Below are 17,311 nucleotides of genomic sequence, written 5' to 3' on the forward strand. Positions count from 1 at the left end.
ATTTCAATTTTTCAAGGGTAATTGTCAAATTTGTGTTGATGTGCCATTTGATATCTGATTAGCAGATGCTCGACTGGGATTGAAAGGGGCATGGTCACGATTTTGGTCAATTTTTTTTTTCGATTTTAATGTTTACAATGCTTCAGTAAGGCATTTTAATAGGCAACCAAAATTTGAGTGTCATTTGTTAAGTAATAAGCAAGTTAGAGAGCTTACGATTCTTCGCTATGTAAACAAATCTGTTGTTTACGATGTTGAAGTGAAAATTCCCGTTTTAGACCTATAATGAATGTGTTAATCGTTCGAAACTGTTTATGATTAAAATTAATGAGAAGAGAGACAATCAGCTTGAAACAAATTTTTTACCGGTATATTGAACCTATGTAGACAAAAACAGGGCACGAGCCTTGTTTACATGACGAAAAATTGTGACCCCTGTGTCTTGCTTAAAACTCATCGACTGGTATCCAAATTTCATTCGATCATTAGAAATGCAGTTAATAAAAACAGAAAAATAAAAATTTGACCAAAATCGTGACCATGCCCCTTTAATTAGGGTCGTGAATTTTTAAACAGATATTTTCTTAAGACATGTTAAAAACTATTGTTTTCATTATAAAACCGACAGCTCCTTCAAATATGTACCTGGAAAGAATTCAAACGCTAATCAAAACGTCCCGATAAAACTCTTTGGAATGTTGCAAATAAAATTTAAATTTGTGCTCATCGACTTCATGGTTTTACTGTAACATATTTTTTCCTGTCCCTTGGTCGACAGTAGAGTATAAATATTGACAGTGTGAACTGTCAACCGTCAACCTGTCCCTTTGTCGATTTTAGAACATAAATTTGGAAATATCATCGATTATTAATAAGATGTCTGTATGTGATACTTCTACTTAAAAGAACTACTTTCCTTGTTTTGTATTTGTAGATGCTAATTTCTATCAACGTATCAAGAAAAGTATATTGAAAAAAGGGGAAAGCGTTGTTGGTAAGTGATATTTCCAGTTTTTATTAAGCTACTTATAAAAAATTTGAAAAAAAGGATCACGACTGCTAATTTAATTTACCTATTTCACTTAAAACTGTACATTATATGTGGAATATCTAAAAGAATAAAAACAAATTAATTCTCTTCCATCCTGATTATGACAGTGAAATGAAACTTAATTCATTTATATTGCAATAGATTCAATTAAAATCTCAAGAGATTTGTTTTATATTTGAAAAGCCATACGTACAACGTTTTAAAGTTAATTTTAGAAAACATAATGAGATAACAATTGTGCCATACATAATCAAAATAATTTGCATAATAAGTTAATGTATGAACAGATAACGAGGGAAAATGTAAAAGTGTGTATTTTTTGGACATGTTGTTCAGCATTTGATCTTTTTTCCGTCGTCGTGTCGTCCGTTGTGCATCATGAATTAACAATTTAACATTTTTAACTTCTTTTTACATTGTGAAATTTATGGCCATAAGGTTAATATGTATTAAATTTCAAAATTTCGCCTAAGCCGAGGCCATTATAACGATATATTGAAAATGTTTTAAATCTTAGAAAATCTTCTTTACTCCAACATGTGGGGAAAAAACCTAAATCCATGATGGTGTCACTACGTCAAAACATGGCTGAGGCAAAATAATTCCCGAATTTCCCTTTGAATTTGGGGCGTTTCTGCTCGAGACAGGGGCTGATTTTTTTTTTAAGAGATGACAAACAATGTGTAGGAAGTCTAACTATCTCAGTTTTGTAATCATGTGAGGTCATTTGAATTTTTGATGCGTGTTGTTTCCGGAGGGGGGTGAAAAGGCCCGGGCTTGATTTTCAAGCACATGTGTAACTTCGAGGTTAACAAAGTCTCACGCCTTGCTGGATGCACGTGTGTATTTTGCTAGGAAATTGTAAATGAAGCTTTGTTTAAAAAGATGTCAACAGGATTTTTTCAAGAATTTCGTTTTGAATTTTTAATCTGTATCTAAAGTTGTGCGGTTTTGGTAAGAATGAATAGTAAAATTTAATACTGTAGTGCAACCTGCAAATGATGTCCACAAACTCTTCTTGAGTAAGCGCGTCTTTTATCGGACGGTGGGGGATCTTTGGAGGAATCATACACTAGTTATTTAACACTGTGCCGGATAATTATGCCAGTGCCAAGGTGGCATTTTTGCACCCGCTTAAGATGCAGTTTCGGAAAAATCCATGTATACCAAATGATAGAACATTGTCTAGAGAGTATATAACCACTTTTGTTTTAGTGTGTTTCACCTGACAGGTGAGATATTTACCTTTAAAAATTAATATCCCATCGGAAAATGATAATTCCCATAGTAGAATTGACTCTCCTACAGGAAATATTGACAATCCTAAAGGATTTTTTAAAAGTCCCGTAGGAACTATATTTCCTATAGGAGAATAGTAATTCCTGTAGGAATTTGATTCAGACATGTTGTTTTCCTATAGGATATTAAGTTTCAATATTTACTACATCGTGATTAGTCAAAATGACAAACTTTTTTTTTTACTTTCAAATCTGTTGCTCTACGAAAACAATGAGGTCACAACGAATCTGGGATGTAAGTTAATCTACCCTTTTTGGTTATCAAAACAAAAACGTCCATGTTTTTGGTGTTGATAAAACAGTAGTCAATATTATAGTATATTGGTATATAATTAAAAATTTTCATTCATTCATTCATTCAATAAAATACTTTTTAAAAAGCTGTCAGATTAACCCCGACGGCAAATTATTGGGTATTTTTTTACTGAGGGTCAATCCGGACAGAGTTTTAAATAAATTTTTAAATTTCAGCACCTTTTTAAATATTTCCTTCAGAGATATGCCTCACCGGGGCAAAAAAATAAGGTGCCTGTATGATCCTGGTGCACTACGTTGTAAAATCTAGCAAAATGGCGACAGAAGGGCGGCACAATGTTTAAAGTGCCAAAGTCTACGATCAACGACCATGTTTCCGGGTCATTTGGAGAGGGTAGAAGGCCAGAAAAGTAGTCAGTTTTTCCTTTGAAAGTGGAAAACGAGATAGCTGAAAAAGTGAAAGAAGCTGGGAAGATTGGGTTGGGATAATCAGGCGCAACTTGCTTTAAAAGTGGGCAGGCTAGCGACCATTATGACAGTGATAACGTTATTCAAGAAAAGAGTTCCTGGGAAAGGACTGAATGGCTTGGTTCCAGTAAAGGCATCCAAATATTTTTCTGCGTTCACCAATAGTAATAAACAAATATGTAATTTACTTAAATGAAGCTCTCTCTCAACTCAAATAAAAAAACTGAACCAAAAAGAATATGAAACATTGATGAAACTAGAGACGAGCTCGTTGCAAGCAACGATTAGGTTTTCCGTAGTAGCTGCGTCATACTTGTGACGTATTACAAAAAATTGATAGCTGACCATAGTACAATATTAGATGCGTAAACACTGAGAAACAAAGTATTATATATCTGTGACCGCGTAGATTTTACGGTGATAGAGAATTCGTCTGGATCTGCATCGGTCGTGTGCAGTACGAACCGGGTGGGGAATGTTGGCGTAAAGTGTATAAGGTATAAGGTTGTGGCGCGCTGTGGGCCGTAAGCTTAAACGAAGGGTAGGTTTGCCGTATTCCCAAATGTCCACCAGTATACAGTTCCAGAGAAATAAACAGGCAATTGATGCAAGATTCCACATTATTGGACGAGACTCAACGATGGCAACATTATAACAATTTAACAAACAGACATGTTACAAACAATTCGGATATGGCCAATAGTGGCCTCCGGACTCAAGACTCTGGGAGAGTCGGACGTGGCCGGGGCTGGCCGCCGTATTCCAGACTGCGCATTGACAATTGTACATATTAACTATTTATAAGAATATCAACAATGAGTATAAATTGACAGGTAATGATATAAGTAAGCTGAGTGAAAGGTTCACAGATATAAAATAATTAAATAAACTCAGCGAGTCTTTAATGTCCAAGAAATGAAAATCTGATAATTGCACAATGATGTTTTAAGAGATTAACAGTCCTTGAGACATGACACTCTGTCTCTTTGAAATCACATATAAAGTCTGAAAAGTGTCAATCACTAAATAAAAAAGTAACTTTGTAAGATATAAACTGTGAGAAAAAAATACGAATTTTACAAGTAAAGTAAAAAAAAAAATTATAATTGAACAGTGCATTTTGCACGATGATACTACATGATTATAGGCAAATACAGATCTTAACACGTTGTCTCTAGTTTGATTCGCCGCATTTTATTCACAGAGTGGGACTGTGGTTATGCCCGGTACGAAGGTAAAAAGACCATTGGCAAACGTTTTACACGCATTTTTATCGAACGCAAGCGCCAATGAATCTCTTAGTATATATGCGGAGATCCTGGAAATTTTACAAGAAGTTTTGAAGAATAATTTTGTATTTCGAGGAGGGGAAACATGCGCGGATCAGAAAATTTTTCCGGGGTGGGGGTTGAAAAGTCAGACGGTTATTTGAGTTTGCCAAGGGATATCCGAGGCATATTTGGTAAGTTTATAATGTACACGTAATTGAAAGAAATTTCGCGGGGGGGGGGGGGGGTCTGGAACCCTTCCCCTTCTAGATCCGCGCACGGAGAAGACCGATGCCGGTAATTTTACTATAATTTTAACCATTTTTATTTATTTAAATGTCCATTTTCATAATTATCAGAAAACCAATATAACCTTTCAAAGCAGTTAAAACTTAAGATACGAACCATTTAGTCTCGGTGAGTATTGCGTCCGCGTACGAAAATAATGGCAATTTTTAAGAAATACGGATGGACGATCTGTGTCCTAGGTCGTCAATCCGATTCTTTTTCTGACTAAAAGCTACAGACCTGCAGTTTCAGATTGTCAAACTCTTATTGATTATGTCAATTTGTTTGTCTCAAAGAATCAATTTTTAAATCAATAAAGTTTTACCTTCAAAAAAAAAAGAAAGAAATCGGGCACAATTTTCAATGTTAGCATTTAACAATTTTATGGTCTAATAGAATTTCAAGAAACAACTCTGCATTGCTTTATCCGAAATATTGCATGAAAAAAAAATTTACATCGCATTTTTTAAATTACAAAAGGATATTCAAAATGAACTTGGATTAACCGCTAACAAACAGGCATAAAGAGAGACTGAGAACCAATTTCTTCTCTTTTTTTTACATCAAAAGAAATTCAAAAATAAATCAAAAAATTATTTTCTTTGTATGCGTTAATGAAAATGTAGATCAGCAAGGGGTTCTTTGTCGTGCAAGCACCTACTTACATATATAATGTAACAGATTGTTACACGGGTCTACAACGATGACAAATATCGAAAAAGCAATATTGTGGGTGAAGGATGAATGTGTAGTTTGTTTTTGAAGTTTATTTTTGATACATGTAATTATATTTATCTGGATGGGTTATGTTTGTTAGTTTGTTTTGTTTATTAAAGAGGGGAATAAAGAAATGAGTAATTTCCAAGCACGTAGCATCGTTTTTGAAAGTGGGGGGGGGGGGGGGGCCAAACTCATCCAACAAATCTTGACAAGCAAAAAAAGATTTTTTAAAAGAATTTTCCAAAATTTTCAAAATTTCACTCATAATATCATGATTTTCATACCATTTTTTTTACATGCTACAAAAAAAAAGGGGGGGGGGGGCAACTCCATGATAATTCAATTTTTTATTTAAATTTTAAAAAAATAGTTGCTGCGAGAAAAAGTGGGGGAGAGGACAACCATATGTCATATAACACGTGAAACTGATTTCATTCCACCCACAAGCTTGAAATAATGAAATAATTTTAATGAAAACAATATAAATAGACGTCATAAATCCCATATCAAACGACATATTACCACTTGATTCTGCGCGTCTTTTTAATGAATTTATAAATGGCGGCAAATTCTAAAATGTATTTTTAAAGGTAATGTTAGCTGCAAGTCTGTAGACCTTGTATGAAAAATTTCGGATGGTAGTAAATTTTTCCGGGATACAGCGGTACATATGCAATTAAGGTAACTAAGAATGATTCCAATAAAATACTTTGTTGAGTAATGCAAGCTTTTAAGAAAGTAATACTTATATTTGTTTAAAATATAACACCCAAATACTTCGTCTTACATTCGTAGAACAAGCAGAACCAGTATCAGTCTGACCGGCCTCACCATATACATTGTTGGAATTTAATTGTCCTAGCATTGCATTGCTCTGCATGTACACAATTTCTTATAAAAATTAAACACTTAAAGTGTTCATCTATATAGCTACACATAACGTACACACGTGATTCAAAATAACTAACACGGAAAACGGTAAAGAATTCAGTCATTAATTCTAAATTTTATAGAACTGTAAAAAAACACATTGCGGGTCTGAATGTTTGTTGATATGTCAATCTATCAATATACAGTTTGTTAAATATTTTCGATTGCTAAGACTACAGCGTATTTGATAAACATTGAACAACATTTTTTCCATGCCACTTTTTTCCATGGAAGATAGCGAATGTATACAAGTATAAAGCATTTATAAAATTTATTTAATTACCTCTTTAGAATTGTGTATGGAATAAATAATTTATAAGTTGCTGCTGAAGGTTGTTTGTTATTTTCGTTTGTAGATGTTTTGCAAGTAAAAAACCTGAAACGCGAGCAAAAGAAAGATAACTCTTGCTGATTGAAGCAAGTTTTGTTGCAAACCATACAACAAAGTGCTATTCTGAACTAAAACGCAGCGCTTCAATATGTTTTGTAATATGAAATGAAAATGTATATAACTATACATTATTTTCATATACATTTTGGATTTTTAATTTAATGCTGCGATGGTAAAATTTTGCCTTTTCTAATCACTATGTCTAGTTTTCTTCATATCATGATTATACACATTATCAATTTTTGAAAAATCTAGCAGCGCTTCATCACTTCATTTTTGTTTCATATGAATCGATTGATATCGACTTTGATGAAAATCAATATGAAAATGAAAATATATGGCAAAATTAATAGCAGAGGGATATTACACCTTAATATCTCTGACAACCGTAACTTAAAACTAGCGGCTTTGGATTCAAATATTATCGTATACGAATTTTGAGTTCACTTTTTAAAATCATCTCCACGATGATAATTATATTATGTCCATCGCAAATTTTTTTTTTTTTTTTTTTGCTTTAAAAGAATTGTTCTATCGGGAGCAATCCCGCGTTCGTTTAAATTGCCAGCGTACATTTGTCATGTCAGTAATACACATTGTGCTTTATAAGACGGCCGTGTATACGTATTGTAGAAAAGTTGAGTTTAATTACCATGCATTTGAACCATTTTATTAACACATCTCCCAGTACTGCAACAATTCAAAATGTCTCTGTTACAGTAACACAGTTGGGCGACGTGTTAAACGTGTACGTCCAGCTCTACAAGCACATGCACTATCGTCTAGGCGACGGCCTGAATACAGCTAGCGACTCTCCTATCGATCGGTTACCTGAGTCTCGTAATGCATCTAAATATAGACAGGGGCACAGTTATGAAACAAACAACAAAAATAAGGTCAGAGGGGTTCATCTATATGAAATGAAAATGTACATATGAATAAAAACATTTGGGAATTTTATGTGGAATTATTTTTGCACACTACATGTATCAGTTAGTGCATTACAAGAAGCCCTTTCATAACCTCATAAACGTGCGCACACCCACAAAAATGGACCGAACTGACAGCAATTGTTTGTGCAAATACTGACTATAAATTACGAAAACACTAAATTGAATACTATAGAAGGATTCAAAATTAATTTCTTTACAACTTTGCTTCAATAATGCATTAGAAATTTTTATTCCTTTTCAAGTTATTGACAAGAAACTTTGGACGCCTCTAACTCCCTAATTATAAGGGCCAGCCCTTTTTTCGGCAAACCGAATGAAAGGTCTGAGTAAGACCAAGAACTTTTAAAATACATGTTATAACAAACTTTTATCAGGTAGAAAACTAACACGGAAAATACGCGAATTTTTTTGATTTTTTTTCTTACCTTTGTTTCAACATCTATACCACCCCTTTAATTTGTATTTAAATAATAAATAAAACATATCTCGCACAAATTCAATGTATTAGCTTCCAAACCAGCCCATCTTTGAGACTCTGCCAGTCATCGTTAAAGCTTAACCCCCTGGACAAAAGAAGTCGTAAAATTTTACTAAAAGGGGAATAACTCAAAACCGGATAGGGATTTTCCTCAACTAAAATAGGCAACGATAACATCACGCGGAATGTTATCAGTCCTGAAAATTTCAAAACAATCGGTGAACAAAAGAGCGAGATATTAAGGATCAAAGTTGGCGTCTTGAAGAAAAAAAAAATAATAAGAAATTTGAAAATTTTTCAGAATAATAGTAAGGTTTTCCGCTCCTAGCGGAAAACCTTAAAAACGTGTCTTTAACGCAAAACCCTCTGTAGTACTAGTATTGGCTAAGTGCGGCCAAAGGAGTAATCCTGGCAAGATGGTAAACTCCCGATATAGTGTCTCTCTTCTGGCATTCATCAACGCTGCGGGGAAGACATTCCTCCCATGGTAATCTTTACGGGACTTACAGAAAAGTCCCTTAATGTTTACAACTTGGCAAAGGGTCCGCAATGGAGATGTAATGGAGAACGCATTGATTTGTACATTGCTCTAATACAAATTTCAACTCATCATTTTTCTTTTTGAGATTATGTATTTCAAACCATTTTGGTTTTTTGTTGTTGCATTGTTTTGAATTAAAACTCAGTGCATTAGTTTATATGATTTCAAGGGAACCCATGGTAAAATAAAAATGGATTAGTTCAAATTCTCCAGTCAATTCAAAATTTCCTTTATGTCATATTTTTGCGTAAATAATTGATATGTATGTCATTTCATGATATTTTCTACCATATTAAACATGGATATATAATAAACATACATACAAAGTCATTTTATTTGACACGGCACATAGAAATTCAAATAAATCATTTACATAAGATTTAAAGACATTAAGGTTTTTAGTAATTCAGGTCTTTAGTAAGTCCCGCACACATATATCGATGTTTTGAAAAGAACGAAGAACTCCCAAATTTTCCGAAAAGATTATAGTCTCGATAATAACGCGCCAATCACGACAGTCTGCTAAGTATGACCTATTTTTCATTTACGAGTAAAACAAAAAATACGTGATATTTTTTAAAAGGCATAAAACATATTTCTACATGCAAATTATTTTTAATTCATAAAAAGAAGCATAATATTAATTCTATTTAAAAAAAAACTATCCCGCAGAAACGCAGTAACAATATTTAAATGTATATCAAATAACGGACCGCCTTCCGGCGGCCCGTAATAACAAAAGGTTTTTAGGTATGCGGAATATATCCGTTTCATCCTTCCCGCATACCCACACTGCTTTTGCCCTAATCTCAGCGAGATTCGTCGAGACTGGAAATTTGTTGACGGACGTCTCTTCCGAATCTCAGACCAGTGCCACACAAAGTGATTCGGGAAAATTTGCCCCAACTTCGGCTGATTGTTTCGATAGAAATACGCTGAATTAAATCAACTGCCCGCTTCAACATTTTACCTTTAACATCCTTTTAACTCCCTTTCAAAATAAAATGTTAGCTTCCTACCGTTAAAAGATTTACATCCCACAAAATATGAACTTGTTTATTTTTCAATTCATTTCCACACTCATTCACACCTCCAATGCTGAAGAGTTCCAGTCAAGGTCATAAATAGACTGTTTCAGAATATGTCGTATTCGTGGTTTTACATAGAAAACTATGATAGGGCTAACAGCAACTTTATAAATGCATTTAGATGTCAAGTTATTTGCCAAAAAAATAAAATATAGAATTTATAATAAATAAAAAGGAAATATCCGGTATTTATAACTTAACCTTTTAATTTTATAGTGTAATATTCATAAAATAATAAGGTTGAAATCTTTGAGTACGATATATTCTGAAACAGGCTATTTGTCCTGGGGCCAAAGTCGTAACATTTATAAAGAATATTTGGCTGCTTCCCAACAAGTTTCAGCTTTCCTGGCTGATTAGTTTCTGAGGAGAAGGTTTTTAAAGAGTTACTCTATATATTCCTACGTAAAATTTCGACCCATCATTGTGGTCCCACCCTGCCCCCGGGGGTTATGATTTTCACAACTTTGAATCAACAATATCTTAGGATGCTTCTATACAAGTTTTAGCTTTCCTGGCTGGTTAGTTTTTGAGAATAAGATTTTTCAACATTTACTCTATATATTCCTATGTCAAACTTTGACCCCCATTATTGCCCGACCCTACCCCCGGGGGTCCAGATTTTCACAATTTTCAATTTAATAATATTTAATGAAATATGGATTAATCTTACATAGTACAAATTTGTGTACAATCGATACATTGTTGGCAATCGGTTTTTAGAACGCAGTTCGCAGTTCGCAATTGAATAGTGAACTGCGTTCTATAGAACGCAGTTCGCAATTCAAAATTTAGTGCGATTGAATAGTGAACTGCGTTCTATAGAACGCAGTTCGCAATTCAAAATTTAGAATTCATATTTGGGGCCCGCTTCCCTTATATGCAATTGAATAGGGAACTGCGTTCTATAGAACGCAGTTCGCAATTCAAAATTTAGAATTCATACTTGGGGCCCGCTTGCCTTATATGCAATTGAATAGTGAACTGCGTTCTATAGAACGCAGTTCGCAATTCAAAATTCAGAATTCATACTTGGGGCCCGCTTGCCTTATATGCAATTGAATAGTGAACTGCGTTCTATAGAACGCAGTTCGCAATTCAAAATTTAGAATTCATACTTGGGGCCCGCTTGCCTTATATGCAATTGAATAGTGAACTGCGTTCTATAGAACGCAGTTCGCAATTCAAAATTTAGAATTCATACTTGCCTTATATACACTTGCCTTATATACAATTGAATAGTGAACTGCGTTCTATAGAACGCAGTTTGCAATTCAAAATTTAGAATTCATACTTGCCTTATATACACGTGCCTTATATACAATTGAATAGTGAACTGCGTTCTATAGAATGCAGTTCGCAATTCAAAATTTAGAATTCATACTTGGGGCCCGCTTGCCTTATATGCAATTGAATAGTGAACTGCATTCTATAGAACGCAGTTCGCAATTCAAAATTTAGAATTCATACTTGGGGCCCGCTTGCCTTATATGCAATTGAATAGTGAACTGCGTTCTATAGAACGCAGTTCGCAATTCAAAATTTAGAATTCATGCTTGGGGCCCGCTTGCCTTATATGCAATTGAATAGTGAACTGCGTTCTATAGAACGCAGTTCGCAATTCAAAATTTAGAATTCATATTTGGGGCCCGCTTGCCTTATATGCAATTTGATGCAATGTTCACTATTCAATCGCACTAAATTTTGAATTGCGAACTGCGTTCTATAGAACGCAGTTCACTATTCAATTGCGAACTGCGAACTGCGAACTGCGTTCTAAAAACCGATTGCCTACATTGTTAGAGAGATAAACGTCGTAGTTTTTTTCCCGTTCGCTTTCCGTTCCGTTCCACGTTTAAGCAACACCTCCATGAAATAGTAATGAAAAACTTAAATTTATTCAGGGACCATTTTTTAGGGGTCACTTTGCTTAATGTAGAGGAGTGTGCTTTATGTTATGAAAATGACACTTATTCTTCAGGCAAAGGATCATTTTTTCTACGTAGAGTAATGCATTACACCAGAATGAATGGTTTTATCTGCAATAATTGTGAAGTGAAAAATCTATGTTAATAATTAAAATCTTATGTTAGAATTGATTTTTATTTAAACACTCAGTTCAACTTGTGGAGGTCTGAAAGATGATTGCCATTTTCTTTTGTCACGATAGTAACTTAGAAAAAAGAGAAGGCAACAGTCATGGGAGAATAAGGTTAGGGTAAAGATGAAGCTTTAAATGGAAACATGCGACTCTCATATCCAGAGTAGAGAGTATTAAAGCGACATGTAGACCTCCTGATAAACTTGTTTAAAATTAAGACATATTTATCACGAATGATGGCATTGCTTCTTCTTTATCATCAAAACTCAACTGGCCTATATATTCTTTTCTATATTTATTTAGAAAGATATGGATATGTCAAGCGAGAAGAACAGACAATGAAAACATTGGCAGCAATGAAACTATTGTTTGAATATCAGGTGAGAGTTTTTTACTTAAAAAATAATGTTAAACTTTTTAAAAGCTCATCCAAACCGAAACTTTTCATTTTTTTTTTATCAACTTCTATGGAAGATAATATCATTCCTGGTAAACTAAAGAACTTGTAATCGCCGAGTGGACCGGCGCAAGCACAAGCTTACTGCAACCCTATTTTAACGCTTTTCATTGATCCTATGTTTTAAACACCTACAGTTGTAACAGAAATTAGAATCAATCCTTCATTTCTCATCTTTTGATTACATTTACATATTCTCTCTATTCTTGTTTTTTTTTTTTTTTTTTGGGGGGGGGGGGGGGGACGGGTTATTTCCAAACGAATGTCAATTCACTGTGAAATGTCTCCTACAGTTATTCTGTGTATGTAATATAGGAACTGTTGTCATCAGTTAGTGTGTATAACGTACCTGTTGATGTTTTGTCACTTTGTCTGAAACAATTAGTGAAAAAAGACGATAAACTGACGTTTTTAATCACTTGCCATCGTATAGTTTTTGTTAAAGCGATTGGGTGGCCTTAAAAGGTTTTCCTAAATCTCCATCAATTTTATGTATATTCGCTGCGCCGCCTTGAGTTCAAATATCTGTATTCCGTCGTTGTCAAATTTCTATTCCTTAGTTAATATATCTGTATCATATTCGTATTTCAACTCGAACACTAGTGACACGTGATCAAAACTGAGTCACAATAAATAGCAAAACGAACATACATAATTTAAATTCATTTATAATAAACTACAAGTTTGCGGACGCTTAGATAGACGAAGTTTTAGTTTTCTTATTTTCCGAGTTTATGGTTGCGCCGGGTACCCTGACCACTAAATTGTTTATCTACCCATGTTAAACAAAATATAAAAGGGTATTTTTTCAATATTACGTTGTTTAATACATTGTTCAGGTTCCTTTAATGTCCATGCCAATTTTCAACCTTATTCCCCACTTTAAAAGGGAAATATCCGTGTTGTCACAATAATTTCAGAACAACCCTCGTATTTTCATATATAGTGTATGTATTTATAAAAAATTCTGAAAAAAACAACACACCACCAGAAATGCCAATATTTACAGAAAAGCATGTTTATAGAGTGAATTTTCTAAAATTTAAAACTGTTACCTCCATACCTGAACTGGGTTTAAAATATAAGTATATGTAAAAATGTTTTAAAATATTCCTCTAAAGAACCACTGCACCTAAAATTTACACAAACGCATGTATGGAGAAACGCATGTATGGGGCCCCAGGAGGGGTTTAAAGATTAAAATAGAAATATGTAGGAAAATTGTTTGAAAGTCTTCTAATAAAGATATAAAATGCAACAGTTTGGGATATTTTTATAAATGCATAGGCATCTTTGGAAAATGTAAATTCAAGTTTGTTTAAATTTTGCCCCATGTCTAATACCTTGGCAGCAAGAGGGGTTAAAACTTGACCATAGAGAATGTGTCAAAAAATCTTCTCATAAGGAACTAAAAAGCAACTATTACTATAATTACCATACAAAAATCTTTGGCTTTGTGGGTTTTAAATTGTTCAAGCCTTGACTCCCCCACCCCCACCCCCCCCCCCCCTCTTACCCCGATTATTAATGGACCCTAAGAGGGGTTCAAACGTTTAAAAATCTTCCTCTCGAATACTACAATGCTAAAATAGTGAGATTACTATTCATGCATTCTACGATAATAAAGATTGATTTTTTAAAAATCGTGATCCCGGACTATTACTTGAGCCTTAAAGCTGGTTCAAAGTTTTGAGACAGAATTATATAGGAAAAAAACTTAAAACATTTTGTCCGATTACTAGGGAAACATTAAAAAAACATGTATATTTTAAACGCCATTACCCTCGATGTAAAACTGGGGCCCAAAAGTTGGTTCTTAGTTAAAAAAAAAAAAAGTATGTGGAAATGTTTAAAAATCTTTACAAAATACTTCAATTTGCGACATTACTATGTAAGCTTTATTAAATAATGTAGATTCTAAAATAACAAAGCTGAAATCAATGGACTAATACTATGGCCCCAAGAGTTTAACAAAAACATGTATGGCGAAAACGTTACAAATTCCTATTCTCTAGATACACAATGGTTCAGTCTGTGAGATAACTATATTGTAAGTCAACCTGAAATCAATACTGGAGCCCAAAGAAGGGATTCAAATGTTAAATAGAAATATCATATTCTACGAAATAGAATATTACAAGTAACTGTTGTTCAGGTGAGTGGCCCATGGACTTCTTGTTAAGTTAAAATGATGTTATAAAATCGTTTAAGAAGGTTTTTTGGTTTTTAATTTTATTTGAATATATGTGTTTCGGACTTGTTGTCTGTAGGTGGAGGCCCTGCGGAAACTTGAAGTGGATACGTTGATACTGACCAGTCAAATGACGGATGACACAGGATTTTATGGCTCCCCGAAGGGGTTACAGTTCCTGGAAGGCGAACTGAGACAAAAATTCATGACCTTCTGTAAAAGTAAATGTAAGGCTTAATATTTGACTAATTATTTCTCATTTGCGTTTCAGCATTTTTAAAGGATACGCATTTGATTAATACAAATTATTAGAAAGTAACTATTAAAGTGTTAAATGTCCTGATACTGGATTTTTTTTACTAAATGACTACAACCAACATCGAGGCTAATTACATTTATAGGTACTTGTACATGTAGATGGCTTGAAAATATTTCTTATACCTAGCAGAAACATACTATGGCAATTTTCTAGTATGTTTATGTACATTTACTCTATTGTTAAGTCACACACATGAACATATTATCAATGTACATTTCGCAGTTTTTTTTGAAAATATATTCTGTAAACGTTTGATAAAATAATCTGGAAGACTTAAAGGTTTCTTCTAGGTATCTAATAATCAGGGTTGCATGGGTGAATGCTATTTATCTACTTAGAGCAGTCTTGTAATTTACAGAGAATATCGTTGGTAAAAACGGAAACAAGTTTTCTTTTTAAATCAAGTGAAGATTTTCTTATATTGGCTCCTTATAAAACCTCAGATTTACTTCAATTGAGTATGTTTCCTTCCACAATGTTATGGTTTTCAGTCGTATGTTTTATGAAATATTGGCATAAAGACTGGTTATCGTAAAATTTATATTATAGTCTATCCCAAGATATGTTTGCTGCATATTTCCTTAATTATTCGATATTAATAAATACCTCTTGGTAAAGACGATGTTCATTCAATTGTATGAAAAAATCCGAAGATGTTCCATTTGAAACGCCCATTCTAGCTTGTCGGGTATCAATACACTGCCAAAAACAAAAAAAAAATCTACGGGGATTCCCATTGCCAAAGAGATGAAGACGCCCGGATGATGACGTTGAAAAATTGCGCGAGGTGTCTTGAGTACTTCCGAATGGAGAAAAGATGTCACCATTCTCCATTTCCGTTGGAAATCGTTTTTCGATGCTGTGAATGTTTACAAGGGAAAAATGATAATGTGTGAATGAATTTATCTTGGGAATTTTCCCTTTCATCGATTTTAATTGCACTTCTGTGACAGGTATGTGTATTTATATTAAAAAGCGTTCAAATATGTAGCATAAATATCAGACTATAATACCGTTTTATAAGCTCGTAAAACATACTTTTAGGTCTTTCTTCCTGTCGTACTGAAAAGGATTTTTGATCCAATTGGAGCTCTTTTAGGGGGAATGATTTACAAATGTAAATGAAACTTTAATTCAATGGACTTATAGTATACTAGTTCATGCTAGATTTTGAACACCTTTAAGAACCCTGACGTGCACCTTGGCACAAGACACACCTGTTGTGTATATCTTGTATATTCTGTGTTAGTTCCAACGGCTTTTGCAAGCTGATAAAACAATAGACAATTGACTTAAATTAGATAATAACAAACAAATAAAACCATGCCTAGACAAAACTGCAGCAATATCCCGCCCAATATAACAAGTGCAGGTGAGGTCTATAATCATATCATAATTGTTTGAGAAAAATAAATTCCAAAATCAATTTTTAGCGACTACTTAACATGTGTAAATTTTTCTCTTCAATGTGTGTCACTTTCCCACCCGTGTGTTTAATCGGACAGTCTATGCTAGTTCAATCCGCTCCACATGCGACCGAAACTCTATATAGCTCAAAATATTGCCCCCGGGCTGCAGATCAGCAATTGTTTTACAATTGAGTAAAATTTGAAAAGCTGCTTTCACTGCAGTGGTCAATTGTTAAACAATAAGTGTCCAAATAGTTGATGTCAAAGATCGTCTCATTAAAGGTGCGATATCGTAATCTGAGAATGTGGCAAAAAAAAATAAACTGTTGAACACGCTAAAATTCTATAGTTATGAACAGAATAAACTATATATTATCAGAGACATATATAATTTAATAAGTTATTAATGTCTCTGATATTATAAGTTTAAAGTTTTAAAAAAAATGTTCTCAGGATTAGAATTTATATTATATACAACTACAATTTGCAATGAAGTCGGTCGTCATAAGAATCATCAGAGTACTGCAAGTGTCGACAGTTTCTTATTTTTTTGTCCCCCGCCGCAACGCGGTGCGGGGACATAGAAATGCCGGGCGTCCGTCCGTGCGTCCGTGTGTCCGTCCGTCACACTTTTTTGTAAGCGCTCTCATGCCTACAAATTTTGACCGATTTTCATTAAATTTATACCAAATGTTTATACCACTAATACTTTGGTCAAGTTGATAATGATATACGATGGGTACACGCATAAAAATTCCGCGAAAAATTTGTGCCCGTGTTCATAGCGTAAATCTATACCAAACGGACAAAAGTACGTCTTCAGTATTTGAAATATACAATATAACAATAAACGAAATTCATATCGATTTCCGCAAAACATAGCTGCTAATACAGACAATTTTAAAGATATTCCAATCATCATCAAGGTTTAGTAACTCGCGTAACATCCGGAAAAAGATTATTGGTATCATAAATTCCGGCATTTAAATTTTAATTCTTCTTTAAAAAAATTTTTTTTTTAATTCTCGCAACGTTATCGTTTGTTTATTTCTCGGAAATGCGATGAACTTCAGCAAGAAGTAGAAAGTGTGTAGCGTCATGTAAA

At 33.8% G+C, this 17,311-nt stretch overlaps 1 protein-coding gene across 1 annotated transcript in view; it reads left to right on the top strand.

Moving 5' to 3' along the window:
- Positions 1 to 17,311, top strand: part of LOC128169908 (uncharacterized) — a 319,330-nt gene that overhangs the window by 261,922 nt on the left and 40,097 nt on the right. The window contains exons 3-5 of the mRNA XM_052835942.1: positions 935 to 994; positions 12,134 to 12,210; positions 14,558 to 14,705. Coding sequence (XP_052691902.1) covers positions 935 to 994; positions 12,134 to 12,210; positions 14,558 to 14,705 — 285 coding nt within the window. The remainder of the gene's footprint in view (positions 1 to 934; positions 995 to 12,133; positions 12,211 to 14,557; positions 14,706 to 17,311) is intronic.

The sequence above is a fragment of the Crassostrea angulata genome, unplaced genomic scaffold (assembly GCF_025612915.1).
Source record: "Crassostrea angulata isolate pt1a10 unplaced genomic scaffold, ASM2561291v2 HiC_scaffold_257, whole genome shotgun sequence".
In the NCBI taxonomy this organism is placed as follows: Eukaryota; Metazoa; Mollusca; class Bivalvia; order Ostreida; family Ostreidae; genus Magallana; species Magallana angulata.